General features: G+C 38.8%; 2 protein-coding genes across 2 annotated transcripts in view; one reads left to right on the top strand and one right to left on the bottom strand.

Annotated features, from left to right (window-relative positions):
- Positions 1-16203, bottom strand: part of LOC122063010 — a 46749-nt gene extending 30546 nt beyond the window's left edge. Inside the window, 6 exon segments of the mRNA XM_042626661.1 lie at positions 1172-1255; positions 7812-7864; positions 13969-14022; positions 14133-14182; positions 15308-15385; positions 15483-16203. Of these exon segments, the coding sequence (XP_042482595.1) occupies positions 1172-1255; positions 7812-7864; positions 13969-14022; positions 14133-14182; positions 15308-15385; positions 15483-15686 (523 nt within the window). The 5' untranslated portion in view covers positions 15687-16203.
- A 1607-nt stretch (positions 16204-17810) lies between these two features.
- LOC122063016 lies at positions 17811-19212 on the top strand. The gene is made up of 4 exons (XM_042626670.1): positions 17811-17962; positions 18072-18411; positions 18506-18577; positions 18928-19212. Exons 2-4 carry the CDS (start codon positions 18301-18303, stop codon positions 19084-19086), a joined length of 342 nt encoding a protein of 113 aa, XP_042482604.1. The 5' UTR covers positions 17811-17962; positions 18072-18300; the 3' UTR covers positions 19087-19212.
- Positions 19213-20872: the final 1660 nt, after the last annotated feature.

Below are 20872 nucleotides of genomic sequence, written 5' to 3' on the forward strand. Positions count from 1 at the left end.
AGTTGAATGCAAGAATTTCAAAATGTAGTCATGCATTTTTTTTTTTTTTGGGTTTTTGGAGGGGGGGGGGGGGGGAGGGGGTTAACCTTAGCTTCATAAGGCATATCATACGCTAACTCCTCCACGATTATGTTTATGGAAGATCAGCCTATTTTGGAATCTCCATTTTTGTCCTCTCTCATCTTTGTGTTTTCTCTATGGACACATGTTTTCATTTCCCTGCTTTCTTGTTTAAATAGATTGGTCTAAAGACAAGAAAAAAATTTACTGTTTCTCTGTATTTCACTTTCAATTTTACCATGCTTTATTATTTCCCATCTCTCTAGAGTGTTCTCTTTGAAGCCAAATTGTGGTCTTCTTTCTTGATTTAATTTAGAGAAATTCAAAGGAGTTATTGATTTAGAATTGTCGCTAGAAGCGACACCACAACTTTGTGCATTTATGTATATAGAACATTAGGCTACATTTGGTTGAAATTGACCTTGCCAATGAACATTAATCTTTTGCATGATTACGTTACAGAGTCTGGAGTTTCCTAGCAGATAAATAAAGGTAGGTATTCTGGACACTACATCCTCTTTAGCAATGCAGAACTACAACAGGGCTGATCCAGCCAACATTCGGATTTTGTTCTCAATTGCCTTTGACCTTTTTCTCATACCTAGGATGTAAACCATGAAGAATTATTTTAAGAATCAGGATGAAAATTCAGATTTTTGTATCTATCTTTTAGATGATCCGCCAGAACAGTATTCTTATCAACCACAAAGACATTACCTTTTCAAGATTTCATTTTACAATTATATCTTACTGGTTGTAAAGAACCTTGACTCTGATTACATTCATATGATCAAGAGCAAGTGATGTTTCTGTCAACTAACTTTAAGGCACAGTCATTTACAGTCAATTAGAAGGGATGAGGGGGAATCTGATTGTGTAGCTTCAGTTCATGAAACTTGCAGTACTAAAAACAGGCACTTTTTAGCTTAAAAGTGGGGAATCGTATTTCTATATAAAACACCAATTTTCTAGTTCATAAAACATCCAGAGTAATATATCTTGGATGTGTCGAGAATCCAACAGATGGGAACCGTTTATAAGAAGTTGGTACAGGAGACCATTTATAACCCAGCAGCACTTGCAGGACAAATCATAATGCACAAAGGAAAACATTCACTTTACCGTTGGATAAGGGAAGCCTCAGATGTAGGTGCATCTAACACTGGATTTGCATAAAAAGAGCCTTTTAACATATCTGCCCCCAGAAGCAAAAGAAGAACTTCATTAGATCCAAACATGACTGATAGAAAGATTCGTCGATAAAATCTCATCATAAGATCCCTCCATAAAACTTAAAATAAACAATTAGCAGCCATCTTCCTTATTTGTTACTTTACAGAAATGGAGTACAAGTTTTTGCCATTTCATCTCTTTTTTATCACCATTTTCGGACTCTTTTTTTTAGGCTTCAAGGAGAGTTGAACTCATGACCTCTTCATTTTGAGATGTTGATCTTTGCCAACTGAGCAACCCCCTTTGGAAAATATTTAAATTCAAACTAATTTCGGACTTCATTCAATACTTAAATTCAACATTTTGAAACATCTTCTTATACAGGAATATAATTCTCTTCCCACAAATTCATTACAGGCCACCACTTTCAACAGGTCCACGAACTACCAAAGCCCCTATGTGGCAATCTGTAGCAACCATTGCAGTGGTTGTAGTATGAAATCACCACAATATTTCACTTTTGTCCAGGACTAAACTCATGATCAAATAATATATATATAACCAAATTTATGTTTTTATACAGATAAATCTTGGGTAAGAATGCAACCAGAAAGGATATGACCTACCACCTACCAAATGTCCAGTATAAGATAAAAGCAACCACTGGATGGCTCCTCTTCATCACCTGCATCACCCTTGATCGCAAGTCTGAACACATTTAAGTCTTTGTACCAGTTTATCCACATTCTTCTAATTCAAAGGCCCATGTTGTTTATTCTGATTTAGACTATATGTTACGACTGAAGGTTTCAGATTGGTGATATCTAAAGGAGCCCTGCAAGTTAGCAAAGGCCACCTCCTTTCTTCGAACAAAAACGACTTACCTCTCTTTCATTTGACTTGATTCATCTGAAAGTGGGTCTTATTAAACAACTCTATCAAGATGATAAATCATTGTTTCATGCTTAAATGATGTCCCTTGATTTACTGAGAAGACCAACCACAAAATTTTGCTTCATGCTTAAATGATGTCCCTTAATTTACTGAGAAGAGCAACCACAATATTTCACTTTTGTCCAGGACTAAACTCATGATCAAATAATATATATATAACCAAATTTATGTTTTAATACAGATAAATCTTGGGTAAGAATGCAACCAGAAAGGATATGACCTACCACCTACCAAATGTCCAGTATAAGATAAAAGCAACCACTGGATGGCTCCTCTTCATCACCTGCATCACCCTTGATCGCAAGTCTGAACACATTTAAGTCTTTGTACCAGTTTATCCACATTCTTCTAATTCAAAGGCCCATGTTGTTTATTCTGATTTAGACTATATGTTACGACTGAAGGTTTCAGATTGGTGATATCTAAAGGAGCCCTGCAAGTTAGCAAAGGCCACCTCCTTTCTTCGAACAAAAATGACTTACCTCTCTTTCATTTGACTTGATTCATCTGAAAGTGGGTCTTATTAAACAACTCTATCAAGATGATAAATCATTGTTCCATGCTTAAATGATGTCCCTTGATTTACTGAGAAGACCAACCACAAAATTTTGCTTCATGCTTAAATGATGTCCCTTAATTTACTGAGAAGAGCAACCACAAAATCTTTCAGTAAAATATTGGTCTAAGGACAATGTGATGGGGAAGATCCAAGATTCAGTGTTTGTTGGGGATGCCTATGCTTTTGGCCAAAACCATCCAAACATAACAGGCACTGCAAACTGCAATCCCATGTGATGCGGATCCAGGTTCCAAAAGTCGGAATCGGATCGCTTAGGGTCCACTTAAACACTCAATAAAACAAAGGCAACACCCAATAACAATTGTATTGAAATAAAGCTTCAACTAAATGGCAGAATTGTAATTAAGCTGAAGTTATAAAGGGGGTGGCAGAATTGTAAATAACCAGATTAGTTAATGACCTATTTGGGAGATGGGACCTAAAGGGAATTGACGATTATTGGATGGGGATAAATTAGGAAACACAATATGAGTTTAGTACATGAGAGAATTAGAGACAAGGAGAAGGGCATAACTGGAAATCAGAATGCAAAAGAAATAAAGCAAACTCATGACTCTTTCTTCAATCCTGTGTCAGAACCAGAAAAGAGGGCAGCTTCGATACTTTTGATGGAGCTCTCTCACACCAGCATGGATAGACCTTGGGCTTGGAAGGAAGAATCGCAGCTCACAGGTATTGTGATTCCAGCCGAGGTTCAGCCAAAACAGGAAGTGAAAAGATGGAGTTTCCTCTCTGATATCAGGGCTGACGGAGGGTTTCAGAACCAGATCTTAATCTGAGTTTGATTTCTCAGAACAGAACAAAGTCTTGATCGCCTGTAGGTAGGAAACCTTCGATCAAGGTCTTGGTCCAAGTAGTTCAAGAATGAAGGAGGTCAACCCACTTATTTGGGGCTGTAACCATCGCCCCGAAACAGAGAAAGAGAGCAGGAGGAAAAAAAAAAAAAAAAGAACAAGAAGAAGAAGAAGAAGAAGAAGAAGAAGAAGAATAGAGAAAAGATGATGAAGAAAAGAAAGAAGAAGAAACAAGAGTGGAGAGAAGATTTCAGAGAGTTAGGGAGGGGGAAAACAGCCCACGGCAGCCATGGTTTTCATATCAAATCTCTATTCATCACTTCAAATCTCAAAACTGAGTTCTTCTCTATTACATGACTAATATAAAAGAAAAATCAAACAGTTAATGGAAACTACTTGAAAATGGAAACTATTCTAAAGTTAGAAGCTAGCTAACTTAAAAAGAAATTAATTCTAAAACAATAGAAAATCAAATTAAAAGATATTTCTTTTCTAAGTCCATCGTGCAGCTGCATCAGCTCACCCGGTCTTGAAAGAACTCAACTCCGTCGAGTTAGGTTGTGCTCGCAAGATACCCTTGTAAGTTGCTCGTTGCTCGTTGATGAGGTGGCATGTATCTTGAAGCAGAAAATGGGAACATAACACCAAGAGGAGGGAGGGTAGGCTGACGTGTCACTAGAGCAAGAGTCAGTCAATGACGTGGCATGTCTGATAATGTGTGTGACCTCATTAAGTACATACGACCTCTTTGCTTTACCTTGATGGTGTTCCGTGCACCATCATAGAGAATGCCTACATGTCGCTGCCAAGGTCGCCCTAGAAGAATGTCGCAGTGTGCCAATGGGGTGACCAAACAGGTAACATGGTACTGTAGTAGCCCAAACTGTAGATGTACTCGAACAACTGCAGTGGCCTCTTCTCGAGCTGTGGGTCCAAAACCTCGCACGTGAATCTTCTTGAAAAGTTGCTTCTGTGGAAGGTTGTGTGCTCGAACAAATTCAGCAGATATAAAATTTGCTTCTACACCAGTATCAACAATTGCATGAACATCAATAGGGTCAGAGCCGTGCAGGAGAGTACCCTTCTGTCTGAAGAGAGGAGCCTTATCAACTAGTCTATTCGAAAAAGATGAAAGGCTAGCTGAATGAGCTTCTACATCCTCATCTTCATTATCGATAATATCATTGTCCTCGAGGGGATAAGGATATAAATGAGATTCATCTTCACTCTTCTCTGTTCGCTGCTTCTCTGCTACGTTCACAGAACGAGTCCTGTTGAGACACTTGTTGGAATAGTGACCCTTCTCGCCACAACTATGGCATATGATATTCTTCACTCCAACACTATCCTTGTTGAACTCTGACCTTTTTTCTTCAACTCTGCGAGTTTTAGGCTTCTTTTCCTCCATACGTGGTGGAGGTCTATAAATTGAAGAAGTCTTGAGCATACCCTTCCAATAAATGGACTTCTCTTCAGCTGTCTTGGCATGAGTTGCTGCCACATCAACAGACCAGAAATCAGTGTTAGCCAACTCAAGTCGAATCTCAGTACTTAACCCACTGATATATCGCATCACCCGTTGATGGTCTGTTTCCTGAAGTTGACACCTTGAAGACAGTTTGTGGAATTGAAGGGTGTAGGAATCCACATCTTTGTTCCCTTGTTGCAAGTTAAGTAATATATGGAACATTACCTTTTCATAATTAAGAGGAACAAATTTTTCAGTCAGGATTTGCTTTATGACCTCCCAATTGGTAAGGGGTCCAAGTCTTCTGACAAACCTTGCATATAGTACATCATCCCACCATGAACATGCATACCCAATAAACTTGGTGATGATGAGTTCACACTTCTTCACGTCTGGAAGAGATTTATACGAAAAAATTCTCTTCACTTTGGTAAGCCAATCAATAAATTCCTCAGGTCCCTTTTCACCACTAAACTCGGGAACCTCAACTTTGATGCCATAATCTTTGTCAAAAAATTGCCGGGTAACATCCTGGGGAACAATTGGATCAAGTTGTTGCCTCTGAGGTGTATCTTCGATCCGTAAAGTGTTGAGCTGAGGAGGTAATGTAGAGGATCCTTCTTCAGCTCGCTTGTCGGACCTCTTCATAAAGGCAATCATCTCTTCCATAAATTTGTCAAACTTGGCTTCAGTCCTCTCAAGCCTAGCATCAGTATTCTGTTGGTTCATGGCTAACTCACGATACAATTTGTGCAACTCAGTATTGGTGATGTGACTTGCCATGATTAGAAAATTGCAGGAAAATTTCCTCTGATACCACTTGATGCGGATCCAGGTTCCAAAAGTCGGAATCGGATCGCTTAGGGTCCACTTAAACACTCAATAAAACAAAGGCAACACCCAATAACAATTGTATTGAAATAAAGCTTCAACTAAATGGCAGAATTGTAATTAAGCTGAAGTTATAAAGGGGGTGGCAAAATTGTAAATAACCAGATTAGTTAATGAGCTATTTGGGAGATGGGACCTAAAGGGAATTGGCGATTATTGGATGGGGATAAATTAGGAAACACAATATGAGTTTAGGACATGAGAGAATTAGAGACAAGGAGAAGGGCATAACTGGAAATCAGAATGCAAAAGAAATAAAACAAACTCATGACTCTTTCTTCAATCCTGCGTCAGAACCAGAAAAGAGGGCAGCTTCGATACTTTTGATGGAGCTCTCTCACACCAGCATGGATAGACCTTGGGCTTGGAAGGAAGAATCGCAGCTCACAGGTCTTGTGATTCCAGCCGAGGTTCAGCCAAAACAGGAAGTGAAAAGATGGAGTTTCCTCTCTGATATCAGGGCTGACGGAGGGTTTCAGAACCAGATCTTAATCTGAGTTTGATTTCTTAGAACAGAACAAAGTCTTGGATGTAATACTCCAGGTTTTTGATCGCCTGTAGGTAGGAAACCTTCGATCAAGGTCTTGGTCCAAGTAGTTCAAGAATGAAGGAGGTCGACCCACTTATTTGGGGTTATAACCATCGCCCAGAAACAGAGAAAGAGAGCAGGAGGAAAAAAAAAAAAGAAGAAGAAGAAGAAGAAGAATAGAGAAAAGATGATGAAGAAAAGAAAGAAGAAGAAACAAGAGTGGCGAGAAGATTTCAGAGAGTCAGGGAGGGGGAAAACAGCCCACGGCAGCCATGGTTTTCATATCAAATCTCTATTCATCACTTCAAATCTCAAAACTGAGTTCTTCTCTATTATATGACTAATATAAAGGAAAAAATCAAACAATTAATGGAAACTACTTGAAAATGGAAACTATTCTAAAATTAGAAGCTAGCTAATTTAAAAAGAAATTAATTCTAAAACAATAGAAAATCAAATCAAAAGATATTTCTTTTCTAAGTCCATCGTGCAACTGCATCACCATGGTTTTGGGATATATATGCTGTTGAATCGCTCCAAAATTGTTGACTTATACTCCAACAGTTTTGAATCACAACTTTAAATTTTTTGTCTACATTCCAGTAGAAAAAGCACAGCATCTTGTCATCTGATCAACATACTCTTTCCATCTCTCCTCCCTCCACTTCCCTTCCTCACACTGTCCCCACCCCCACTCCCCGAGGGGGAGAGGAAGCAAAATATTCCTGCTCACTTGGACTTGGAATGTTTTCGTGCACACAAGCCAATTTTTTGGTTACATGGACCAACAACTTGATGGGCTAACAATTTGATAGCATTAGGACCTACATAATACGCCACTTGTCAAATTTGGTGGCCTATCCAACCATATGGCCCACCATCTATCAGTTTTTCCGCTTGGTTTTCAACCTCAAATATAATCATATACCTTCCCATGTTACAGCATACCCATGTATGTCCATGCATCCCTATGTAGTGGCTTACGGATGCCACCTTGCTGAAATTTTAACCATATATAGATGAAGACCTGGACAATTTATCCAGAAATTTTGGGCCTAAACAAATTGCAACATGGCACCAAATTAAATGGCGTACAAGAACTTCCCCCAAAAAAAATTCCCTCTTCTTTTTTACTTCGCATTTGTTTATTAACCCTAGTATCAATATTATGCTTTTTTTAATTTTTAAATTAATGAAAATTTTCCTTTAATTTTGTTTTATCATTATTCACTACTCCCCATATATTGTAGGGATTTCCAGCTACTACCATGTTTTTAGAGTTCAAAAGCTTGCAACTTTATCATAGGACATGTGCATTTGTTGATGCAGTTCTTAATACTTGGATTATGCAAAAAATATTACCAGGTTTACCAGATTCTAGTTTTTCATTCCCATGACTCCATCCAAAGTTGTACCTATGAAACGGAAGAAAGATGACAATTTAAAAGTCTAATAGTAGTTACCTTGCTGTACAAGTTATAAACTTAAAGATAAACAAACACCAATAACAACTAAAATACTATCAGCTACTTGAAGGGGGCAACAGGAAAAGGAATAACTTATTCTAAAAACAATTCTACTGAATCTACTGAAATTAAAAGTTATAAACTAAAAGATAAACAAACACCAGTAACAACTAAATTACTCTCAGCTACTTGAAGGGGGTACCAGGCAAAGGAATAACTTATTCCAAAAACAATTCTACTGAATCTACTGAAATTACAAGATACTCAAATGCAGATTAGGCAGGAAACCAAGAAAATACATGTACCACTTCAGAATATTGTTCCTTTACCAGTGTACATCTCGTCCCTTGGGAAAGTAAGAAACAAGGTGTTGTAGCCAGGTCAAGTGCAGAGGTAGTAAGGCTATGGCTCATGCAGGTTGCACAAATGTTGCGGTCAAATCTCTTCAAGAAATGAAAATGAAGATCAAAGAGTGCATGACTATGTTTTGTGAATCAACCAGCAATCAACATTGCAAGTAACCCAGTATTCCATGAAAGAATGAACTGTCATTTTATCAAATACTTGGTTATGAATAAAAAGGTGGTGATTCCATATGGCAAGTTGAAGATCAGCTAGCAGACATGTTCACTAAACCCCTCAGTAAATTAAACTTGGGCAGGGGATGTACACTCCGCTTGCATGTAATGGCATCTCCCATGCCAAGCCAATGGTCACACGGGAGGGGGTGCCTCACAATTTGTATAATGGGAGCCCACATAGTCAGGGAGGAGAGAGTGTGAGACTGATATATATGCCACACCTTTTCTCCTTAAAATTTCATGATAACTTAACAAGCTGGGTATGCATGAAATAAATGCTCCAGCTTGAGGGGGAGTGTTGGGAAAATCGATAAGGAAAAGGGGTAAAAGTGAATAATGATGGGGATGTTCTGTTGGTGTTAGATTGATTAGATAAGGTTTAACTATGTTGACTTATCCTCAGAATATGTCTATCCTTTTACTGGGTTATTTATGTAGTCACTCCTTATTAATAAAATCTATCGAGTAGAGGAATCAGTTGGAAATAGTAAAAGGGCCGATTCAAGAGAAGAGAGGAGAAGTGTGCAAATGAAAGTGGGAGAGAAAATATTCCTTTCCCCTATTTGATTTACTAACATCAAGTAAGAATTACATACACCTCCCTAGGGAGGTAAAAGGTAAAAATGTAAAATTACAACATAAGAGAACAAGATACTAAGCTGATGGAATTGGGGGAATGAGATTTGTGTCACTTAGACACAGGCCCAGCTTTACTTATAAGAGAAAAAATATATGAGTACAAAGAGAAGATTACCCTTATACCCATATGACACCATATTATAACACTACCCCTCAAGTTGGTGTTATGATATCACACATGCCCAACTTAGACACTCCCCCTCAAGTTGGTTTGCAGATTTCACAAACGAGACGCAAATAAGACCTGACTCAAGTTTCTCCTTAATTAAGTGTCGATCAATCTCAACATGTTTAGTACGATCATGTTGAACAAGGATGTGACCAATGCTAATAGCAGATTTTCTATCGAATAGAGCTTCATTAGAAGAGTGACTGGCACACCAAGATCCCCAAGAAGACTCTTGAGCCACAGTAGTTCACAAATTCCTAGGGCCATTGCTCGAAACTTAGCTTCAGCACTTGACCTAGACAACACAGACTGCTTCTTTCTATACCACGTGACAACAAAAGTATTGTAACCATGGTAGACCTACGATCATTAAGAGAGCTTGCCCCCTCAGCATCTGTAAAGGCCTCAATTAGAAGATGACCATGAGGGAAAAATAAGAACCCTTTTTGTGGAGAGGACTTCAAGTAACGGAGAAAGCAGTGGACTGCATCCATATGGGAAGAATAGGGATCATAAATAAACTGGCTCACCAGACTAACAGCAAAGGAAATCTCTGGTCGAGTGCGGGAGAGATAAATAAGACGCCCAACCAGCCACTGATAACTACCCTTATCAATCAGTTCACCCACTTTACTGGAAAGGTGAGCATTAGCCTCCACAAGTTTGTCAAAAGGTTTACAACCCAACATTTCAACTTCAGATAATAAATCCAGAGTGTACTTCCTTTGACAGAGAAAAATACCCTTGGTAGACTGAGCCACTTCTATACCGAGAAAATAACGAAATTATCCCAAGTTTTTAATCTCAAATTTGGTACCCAGAATCTTCTTGAGATGGGAGAATTCATTAGTTTTATCCCCTATGACAACTATGTCATCCATGTACACAATAAGAATTGCAATCTTATCACCAGATTTCTTGATAGAAAGGGTGTGATCAGCATTGCTTTGAGTATACCCCACAGATATCATGGATTTTTGGAAGCGACCAAACCAGGCATGGGGAGACTGTTTAAGACCATACAGAGCTCTCTTGAGTTTACAGACCTTACCCTTTATTTGACTACTACAAATTCAGGAGGATGTACTTGTACACCTCTTCTTCTATTTTGTCATGAAGAGCGGCGTTCTTCACATTGAGTTGTGGTAATTCCCATCCAACATTTGCAGCATAAGAGAGGATAACCTAAATGGCATTCATCTTCGCCACGGGATCAAAGGTCTCATGGTAATCTATCACATATGTTTAAGTAAAGCCCCTAGCAACAAGTCTGGCTTCATAGCGATCCATTGTACCATCTGTCTTCTGCTTCACAACAAAGACCCATTTGCAACCAACAGTTTTCTTATGAGGAGGAAAAGTAACAAGATCCCATGTACCCTTCTTCTTAAGTGTTTGCATTTTTTCAACAGTAGCAGCTTTCCATCTTGGATCAGCCAGAGCTTCTTCCCAATTATGAGGAAGAGACATAAAAGACAAGTAGACACAAAGGTACGATAGGAAGGAGACAAAGAAGAATAAGAAATAAACTTAGAAATGAGATGTTGGGTACAAGTTCTAGGTTCTTTAAGAACAGCTATGAGTAAATCAAGGGATGGATCATTACCAGAAGGAACTGACAGAGGACCAGATCAAAGGCATGCAACGGTTGGCTCGATAGAGTTGGTGATGTGGTGGGTTGTTGTCGCTTGCATTGCTTACGGCGAGGATAAAGTTTCAAAGGCAACAACATATCACCATCACTAGACTTCTTCTGAGTAGATATAGTTTCATCCCCCTGAACAATAGTCTCCTGAGTGGCATCCATGGTAATGGGGGGAAGAACAGCAGGCATCACATCTTCCCAAAGATTCGAATGCTCCCCTAAAGTGGTGGTGCACCATAATAAGCAGCAAACTTATGAAAAATTACATCCATGGACACAAACCAGCGATGGATCGGTGGTAATAGCACATATACCCATTCTAAGTGGCAAGAGTATCCAAGGAAGATGCACTTTAGACTCCAAGGATCAATTTTCCCATGCAAGTGATGGCACATAACATATACAACCAAACACTTTGGGGGACACAACCAAACACTTTGGGGGACACAACAAAGTCAGAGTTGCCCTGAAAAATAGTAAGAGGAGAACAAACTACAACATCCGATTAATCAAGTAGGCAGTAGTGAGGACCGCCTGACTCCAATATTGAGCAAGAACTTTCCACCTCAAACATAAAGGAGCGGGTGACTTGCAAGATATGGTGATTCTTTTGTTCAATCACACCATTCTGAGTAGATGTGTCAACACAACTACTTTGCTGTAGAATTCCCTTAGCACCAAGATACTCTTGAAAGGCACCATCAATATATTCCCTATCATTATTACTTTTAAGCACTGAAAGGCCTCACTTTTATAATGCATCAAATATATCCAAGTGCTTCGAGAGTGATAATCAATGAACCTAATCAACCATCGATACCCGATAACGGATACACAATAGGATGGACCTCAAATATCAGAGTGGATTAAAGCAAAGGGAACAACTCTTTTATTATTAAAACTAGGATAAGTAGTACGAGTCTATTTAGCCAAAACACTGGCTTCACAAAAAAATTCACTCGCATTACATTTTTCAGATAAAGATGGACAAAACCTAGCTAAGGTCCCTAATGGAGGGTGACCCGAACAACGATGCCAAGAAAGTTACTTAAATAAAGGAGCTGATGTAGAGTCTGCCTGAAGTGCTGATGAAGAGCTCGAAACCAAAGAGAGACCAGTCTCAAACAAATACAACTCCCCTTGCATCTACCACAACCAATCGTTTTTCCTGTCACCAATACTGAAACACACAGTAGGAAGGATAAAAAGTGACTTTACAGTTAAGGTTGGCTGTTAAACTACTAATAGACAAGAGATTGGATGAAAAATTAGGAACATGTAAGATCGAGGATAAATACAAAGTGCGTGAACACTGATTAGAACCCTTCCCATAAATGCGGTAAAGATTTCCACCAGCAGCCCTTACTTTGCCTTTACCAGAGCAAGGAGAATACTCAAAAGGTAAAATGGAGGAACCGATCATGTGATCGGTGGCATGCGAATCTATAATCCAAGGAGGAGATACCACTAAAGCACACTTGCCAACAAATGGAATACCTAAGCTGGCAAGGTGGGAGTCAGAGACAACCATGAAAGAAGCGGAAGAGGCAGAATTGGAAAAAGGCTGAGAAGGTTCCAATTTGGTCATGAGTCGCCGCAGGAGAGAAATTTCATCATGGGACAAGGCAGAACCGGTACCAGTTGGTGCACTATCAAAAACCTTAGTGTTATTTTCCTGACTTTGGTTGCCACGACCACAATCAAAATTGACAGGGCAACCATACAGTTTCAGTTAGAATTCCTTGGTATGACACTCCTTCCCACAATATTCACACTTGACAACTTCCTTGTCAGAAGAACGATCACTCGTACATGTGAGACCTCCACGGGAGGGACCAGAGCCAAAGTCTGTGCTTGTGCCTATGCCAGTAAAAACTAACCGATCCTAGGAAGGCTGCAACATCCCTGTAAGCTTGCTCCAGAGATGGGAAAGGTTCTCGGTTGAGGACATGCACACAAATCTGATCAAACTCAAAGCTGAAACCCCCCAAATTATAATGACTTGATCAACAAGACGATAGTATATTATACACTCCTCCAAGTCGCGGGTCGATCCATCGGGTCGCGGTCAATCAGGTCAAATCATACCAAAATATGTCGGACGGGTCATTCTTCAAAATGGGTCAAGAATTCGAGACAAACTTAACAATATGTCTTGTGATAATCAAGCCACTATTTACATTGATACTAATCTAGTCTTTTATTAATGAACCAAACATATTGAGGTTGACTGCCATTTTGTGTTGGAATGTCGTGATGTGGAAGTTGATCACTACTCCTTTCGTTAGGTCTACAGATCAGCTTAGTGATTTGTTTACCAAAGCCTTGCTCCGGAATGTCTTTCCTCAAGGATGTGTCAAGCTGGGCATGGGTGATATCTATGCTCCAACTTGAGGGAGAGTCTTAAGAAATTATACCGCAGGGTACAGGGACATTTTTATGCTATTGCTTTCTATTAGAGGGTTTTATGTGTAATTACACAAAAACATGGCCTGTTCTTATCTTATCTCAATATATATAATAGATGCAGTTTGCAGTTTAGGTTACTGCTCACAATCCCTCCAGTCGTCGGCTACTTTGTTTGTTCTTTCTTCTTCTTCTTCCCCATATCTGCACAGATACTGTTTCTTTGTTTCTGGTATTCTCACAAGAAAGAATGAACCAGTAGATATTTTGAAAACCACCTCAAACCTGCATACAAAGTTGCCTTGAAATCTAAAAATATATATATATATATATATATTTTTTTTGGGATTTCGGCCAATAAATGGAAAGAGTTAGGTATGAGTTTTACATTTACATGATTGGAATGGAAATATTTTTTCTAAATAATGGTGGCTCGTATTTGTACAGCAACGGGCCTTTTGCATTATTGTAAGGTCATTCTTTTTGGGATTTTCTGATCTGTTGTTTTAGTAAGTCAGTTTCTATTTCTATCGAAAAGATAAATCAAGAAGACAGCAAGGCTGAAATAATCCTGGTTTTAAGTATAAAACAAATTAAGAGCAATTTGACTTACCTGCTATCAGGATCTTCAAGTTCCTTCTTCACCTCTTCAGGAAGGCTTGCTAACCTGGTCAATGAGAAGGACCACCATATTAGCCTCTTTGCTAGTGCTTCCATATCAACAATACTCTCAGAAACGCGAGGAAAATCTAGCATTCTATTTGAAGAGAATGATACCTTGGTGAAAGATGCAGGAGATTTTGACGCAATGAAGTAAAGCCAGGAACCTAAATAAGAAAAGTAGCACCATGAAATAAATGAAGATATGGTAAACAGGTATATCCAGGAATTGCGAATAACTGAACCATGGACCATTGTATACCATCAAAACAATTTCCAAAATTCTAAAGCTTAACGCAAGGACTTTTTCTTTTTTAAGTCAGCAACGACAAAGATTGTGATTTCATTAAATCAATATGAATCAGAGTACTGAAGGCAACTGAAATAAGATCATAACCCCCATGACCCATAGAATATGTACAAAACTGTGCATCAAAAAACAACCAAATAAAACTGGATACATCATACATCAATCATAAAGCACAGAATTCCAGCTGGAAGAGAAAAACATCCTAGCCACCCCAATTAATTCTTTATGTAGTGTGGTTCCAACAATATCTGATAATATCAGCAAAATCCTAGAGGAAACAATTGCTGTAGACGTTTGTCAGGCTACTCATTGAAACATTGACAACTGTCTTTTATAGGCAGTGGAGAATAACTGTACAACGGAAGGGGGAGAGGGAATGGCATAAGAAGCACACAAATTCTTTTTAAATCCAAGACCAATTCATATTTAGTATTCTCTCCTGTTATGCAATGCAGTAAACTGTTTCACATCTTCCAAATTGTTTTCCCCCATATTTTCCGAACCTCGCACATGTGGGAGCCTCGTGCACTGGGTACACCCTTTATACAAATGCTATTCTGTCAGTATGCTTGAGAGCTACAATGGAAGGAAAAACGGATTGATCAGTGTACAGCCACCACAAAATTGTGTGTCACCTCCATAAGACTAATTAAGATTTTGATCCAATCACTTCCAAATATACAAATAAAAAAATCACCCAAAGCTTCCAATGGTGCCAGCTTTCGTGAAAAAGAAGAAAGAAACATCTGGATCATCAATGACGAATTCAACTCGAAATTATAGGGCTGGTGGCTTGCATTGGATAATACTTATTCAATTCAAATTCAAACAAAGAGACTAAATTGTAGATTAAAATAATGAAAATTTAGTCGGTAAACATCCGAAATGTGATAATTATAATTGCAGGAGTCATAATTACTAATATACAGGTTTCTATATTCAACGAAAAGCACATGGTGTTCAAGAAGAATTCAGTTCATACTTGTGAAACAGATAGAATCCCCAACCCATTGGGACCAAAGCCATCTTCAATCTTCGTTGACAAATCTGCATTCTTATCCTATTTCCACGGAATCCGAAGTTCAGGAGAATAAAAAAATATATTTAAAAGAGACAATAGAAATTGATAGAGGGAGAAAGACGAAAACCAAACGCACTTTGAGCTCTGAATATGAGATTTTGACTGTTTGTAGTACTGGAGGAACGTCCTCAGAAGAGGAAGACATATTTCTGCACGAAATCAAACGGGAAAAGCACCGGAAAGGCAAGAACGATGCAGGGGAACGCGAAGGAAGAGATGGAAGCTTGTTCGAAGAAGAGATATTGAAGAAGATCGGAGGTCTCGAAAGCTGGGAACTCATGTGTTCTTCGCCTTCTGATACTTCCAATTACACAAAGGAAAGAAAAGGAAATGGTTGATTGGAGTTTCACAATCGAAACGAATCGAATAGAATATTTTGTAGAGGTCTCGAAAGCTGGGAACTCATGTGTTCTTCGTCTTCTGATACTTCCAATTACGCAAAGGAAAGAAAAGGAAATGGTTGATTGAAGTTTCACAATCGAAACGAATCGAATAGAATATTTTGTTCGGCAACTTCTTTGGAAGTTTGTATTAGCCACGGAAGACGTAACCACCGAAGACGCAATTTGATTCTAAATAAGTCAAATTTTAGCGCTTCTTTTCTGAATGACTTGAAATAAGATGCCCCTCCGCCTTCCGGCGTTCTGTAGTCTTTGACGGTTACTCGGGCATCTTTTGCCGGGAAGCGCCACAGATCCAGACCGTCCAAATGGAACCACACTGCGTAATACAATGACAAAAATTGCAGGTTTGAAGTCTCTAGTATTTGATTGGAAAGGATTCTCCTAGCAGTAGTATCAGGGATTTACTTCTTGGGTGTTGGATCGGTACCGATGATAGCGATCTGGATCAGTCTGAATCAGCTGGGATCGGTCAGTTTTACCTCTATTTTTCATGAAAATAGTTTTTATTACGATTTTACCTCTATTACCATATGAACAGTCGGTCTAAGATTGGTTTGGCATCAACCAATACTGATACGATCCAGCCAATCTGACTGATCCAATACCAATACTTAGAATCCTGAGTGATATAAGGTGCCATATACTGATATCGTACATTAGAGGACATCTAAGTCATTTTCTCGGAGAAGAAAAGAGATAAACATAACGATGGTGATTTATCCTATCTCTCCTCTTTACTTGTGATGAGTTTTTTTGTTAGAATCTTGTATTTATTAACTCCTACTTTTAAGTGTGCAAATCGTCTATAGTTGTTACACCGATGTAGTGAGCATCGGGTGGCTAGAAGCCCATTGGGGCACGTGCCCAGATGCTCTCAGACATATGCTCACCGTAGCTCACCACTCTCTGCTTAGGATGTGGACTTTGCTCTTAATTGCATATGTGGAAATATCTTTTTTCCATGTTAATCATAAAAGTTCATATCTCCATGGCTAGGAGATTTGATCCAAGAAATAATGCTATAATTTACATTTACTTTCATTATGCTTAAAGATCATGACATGCATCTATGCCTAGGGAGCGAAAATACTGCACTACCCTCTACCTCATGTGTTAAAGATGCCTCCAAATGTCATTCCATTGGTATGCACATTGACAGTAGTTGCGCAAACGAAAATATAGCATTCCATTGCCTGAAAAGTATTTAGCCCCACATTGCTTATAGGAAAGAGTACAGTAAGACTTATATTATACAATGAGAACTATCCAAACAGTGTTCAATGTAAGGAATGCTCACTATGCTCTATTGTCTTTGGGGGATGGTGAGGACTTATTGTGTGTGATTTTATTTTGCTTGCCACTACGCTTATTTCCAAAATTTCCTTCATTGATGTCAAGATAGTGTATTTATGATCAATGTTGTCTTTTTTTGGACATAAAATATTGAGTGTTAAACGTCTTTCAAGCCAACTACGCTAACCCCTTGAGATTATACATTATTATTATTATTATTATTAGTAGGCTCCAAAGAGGGTTTAACTCATTGCATCTTAATATGGGGGTATTAGGCTCCGTTTGGTATCGTTCCGAAAAAATGTTTCTGGAGTTTTTTCGTTCTATTGGAACGAAAAAACGGAATCTTCTGTTTGGTACACTTAAGGTGCCGTTTGATAACACTTCCTATTCCGGGAGAGTGTTCTTTTACAGAAGTGTTCTTTTTCGATTCCATGCTGTGAAGACACTCTGGGGGAATAGAAACAGCGTTTGGTAAAACTATTTCAGAAATGGCTTTAGAACAGGAAAAGAACAGAAACAGCGTTTGACAAACACTTCTATTCCTGGAGAGTACAATAATGAAAATTCACTTTTGAACAATGATAATGATTTGTAAAATACTAACTTGAAGGGGTCAAATTGGTGACAGATAATGATTTGTAAAATACATTGCATTTATTAATATTCTCATATTTCTTGGCATTATTGGTTTTGGAAGGCTGTTGCCAACATAGAACGAGCAGTCATGAAAGCATTGGAAAAGCAGTACAGTGAAATTCTAATGCCTCTGAAAGATAGCATCCCCAAAAAACTTGGAATGCATGTGCAGAAACTTGCAAGAAGACAATCCACAACACTTTATTCTGTTCCTATTCAAGTAAGAATAGAAAACTTGCTTCTTAGTTCCAGTCTATTTGGGAAGACAGAAACTTCAGATTTACATGTTTTGTAGAACGTCACTTAATAGAATTTCATGCATATGGCAGTTGGGAACATTCCTGAATACCATCAAAAGAATTCTCGATATTCTGCACTGCAGAGTCGAGGATATATTGAAGGCTTGGGCCTCATGTCTACCGATCATTGGAGAGAAAAAGTTAATTTTTGGGGAACAAATGAATGGAATTACAGTTATGCTAAGAACAAAGTACACGGCTTAAAAGAATACTCGAGGAAACCAAGGAAGCAGATGGGGAAGCTGAGGTTCGTGAAAGGATGCAAATGCTAAGTTCACAACTCATAGATTCCATTACAAACTTGCATGAGGTCTTCTCAAGCAGGATTTTTGTTGCAATATGTCGTGGGTTCTGGGACAAGATGGGTCAGGTAACAGGGACATGCAATATCCTTTCTAGTTTTATGCATTACATTTCAGAAAATGAAAGTTGAAGTTTTAGTGTTTTTTCTTGTGGTATGCTAGACTGTTTTGAAGTTTCTGGAGAGCAGGAAAGAGAACAGAATCTGGTATAATGGATCTTATTATGCTCTTGGGGTAAGTCATCTATAAAGCCCACATATTGCAGGGCAGTTTTAAGCCATCTCCCAAACGTCATCAAAGTATTTTGGGGAATCTGATATCTGAATTGTTTACAAGTTAGGAGGCTGTTCATACTGTTTGGCTTATAGATTCTTGTCCACAGTTAGGAGGCTGTTCATACTGTTTATGTTGAGACTTGCAATTGGCTTACAAGTTAGGAGGCTGTTCATAGTGTTTGTCATATAGATTCTTGTCCACAGTTAGGAGGCTGTTCATACTGTTTATGTTGAGACCTTCATGATACAATGAACAGAACTATAAGCTAGGCAATAACAAGTGGACTTCTTTCTTACCTTTGGTCGCAGATTTTGGATGACACTTTTGCTTCCCAGATGCAGAGATTGCAAGGAAACGCCCTGCAACTGAAAGATCTTGAGCCCCCTCGTTCAGTAATTGAAGCTCGTTCTGTTCTTTGCAGAGACACACAAAATACAACTGATGCATCCAATTACTTCTATTTCTAGTAGCATGAAATTTCAATTTCTCAGCGAAGGAGTGTGCAGAATGAGCTTTCACCTCTCATTGCAGCTGAATTTGTGACCAGATGTTCCATGTTTCAGTGTTTCTGATTCATTTCTTGTACAGCCTGTAGCTCCATTTATTTTCATTATCATTTCTTTTGTAATGAGAAATAAAATTAACACTGAAAAGGTAAATCTGTACTTTAGAACATTATTAGTTGGCTAACCACATCTAATTTGCAAAGCCATCATAGTCAACACTTTTGCTTCGTTGATAATGCCAAAACAAACTACATTTTTTACTCACTAACACCACTAAACTAACATTTTTAATCATTAAATCCACATTTAACTAAGTCAAGGCAGGGAAGCGGCGAAGGAGAGAGAGGGCACCGGCGATCGACCTGCAACCGACCTGCAACCGAGAGAGAGATACAGGGAAGCGGCGAAGGAGAGAGAGGGCAGCGGCGACGACACTGCGCCCAACCTGCGACCGAGCGAGAGAGAGACAGTGAAGCGAAGGAGAGAGAGGGCAGCGGCGACGACACTGCGCCCAACCTGCGACCGAGAGAGAGAGAGACAGTGAAGCGGCGAAGGAGAGAGATGGCAGCGGCGACGCACCTGGATACACAACCTGCGACCGAGAGAGAGAGAGGGGGAATCGGCGAAGGAGAGACAGGGCAGCGGCGACGCACCTGGATACACAACCTGCGACCGAGAGAGAGAGAGAGGGAATCGGCGAAGGAGAGAGAGGGCAGCGGCGAAACCTGAGAGTGAAAACCTGCAATACAGGACTTGGGGTTTTTTGATCGTGAGATGGAGAAAAGGGTTTGGGGGTTTTGAATAGGGAATTGTTCTTTTAAGTTTATAGAAGAATAGAAAAGCAACTTTTTGGTACTCTTGCAATGTATTCTTTTCTCATTCTTTTTCATTGGTTCATTCCGGGGGAATACAAAAATGAACCGGACGTGCCAAACATATTTCTGTTCTATTTGCATTCCCGCAGAATAGAAGAACACCAGAAACATTCTCCCAGAGTGTTATCAAACGGCACCTTATGGTCCGTTTCTGTTTTTTTGGAACAAAAAGTGAAAAAAAAAACTGAAAAAACGAAATTGGACGGAACTCCAAAATGGAGTTCCGTCTTCCCAGTTTCATTACATTTTACAAAAAAAAAATCTCGATAAAAATCTGAAATTTTAAAACACCATTTTTTCGTTTAAAAACTGTGTTTTGACACAGAAACTGAAATTTTCATTTTTTACACGAAATGGCGTTTCTGGAACAGAAACGATACCAAATGGGCCCTTAGTCTTTGCCAATCGAGCTACCCTTGGGGTTAGTTAGGCTCTGTACTGTAACGATTCTGTTTTTTTAACAGATTTTGGGGCTAGCACACTTTTTTGCATTTCTATTTTTTTGGAGTGATTCTGCATCTTAAATGTTGTATGGTAATCGCAAAAAAAAATTGATTTTGTAACCTTAAAGAAACAGAAACATGTATGGTTCGTACTTAACAGAATCGTTTCTGTTAGAAACCAATATTTACATAAAGTGTCATATTCACCATGGGTGTCAAAGTTGTGATTTTTAAATAAAATCTAAGGATAGTCAATGGTTTTTTAATAAATTCTAAGTTATGAAAATCATTATTACCCAAATAACTTAAGTTGAATGAGACAAATAAGAATATCTCCATATCAACAACATGGTGTTCACTTCAAATATGAAATATTTGGCCGTGTTTCCTTGCCATATGAAATATGAAATGTTTCAACAAAAATATGAT

The sequence above is a fragment of the Macadamia integrifolia genome, unplaced genomic scaffold (assembly GCF_013358625.1).
Source record: "Macadamia integrifolia cultivar HAES 741 unplaced genomic scaffold, SCU_Mint_v3 scaffold1178, whole genome shotgun sequence".
Lineage (NCBI taxonomy): Eukaryota > Viridiplantae > Streptophyta > Magnoliopsida > Proteales > Proteaceae > Macadamia > Macadamia integrifolia.

Bases quoted from the DNA above. Each gene is read 5' to 3' on its own strand.
- LOC122063016 (XM_042626670.1), top strand. From the start codon at position 18,301: ATGCAAATGCTAAGTTCACAACTCATAGATTCCATTACAAACTTGCAT. The intron at 18,412-18,505 runs GTAACAGGGACA...GTGGTATGCTAG, and splicing joins TCTGGGACAAGATGGGTCAG to ACTGTTTTGAAGTTTCTGGA. The intron at 18,578-18,927 runs GTAAGTCATCTA...CTTTGGTCGCAG, and splicing joins GATCTTATTATGCTCTTGGG to ATTTTGGATGACACTTTTGC.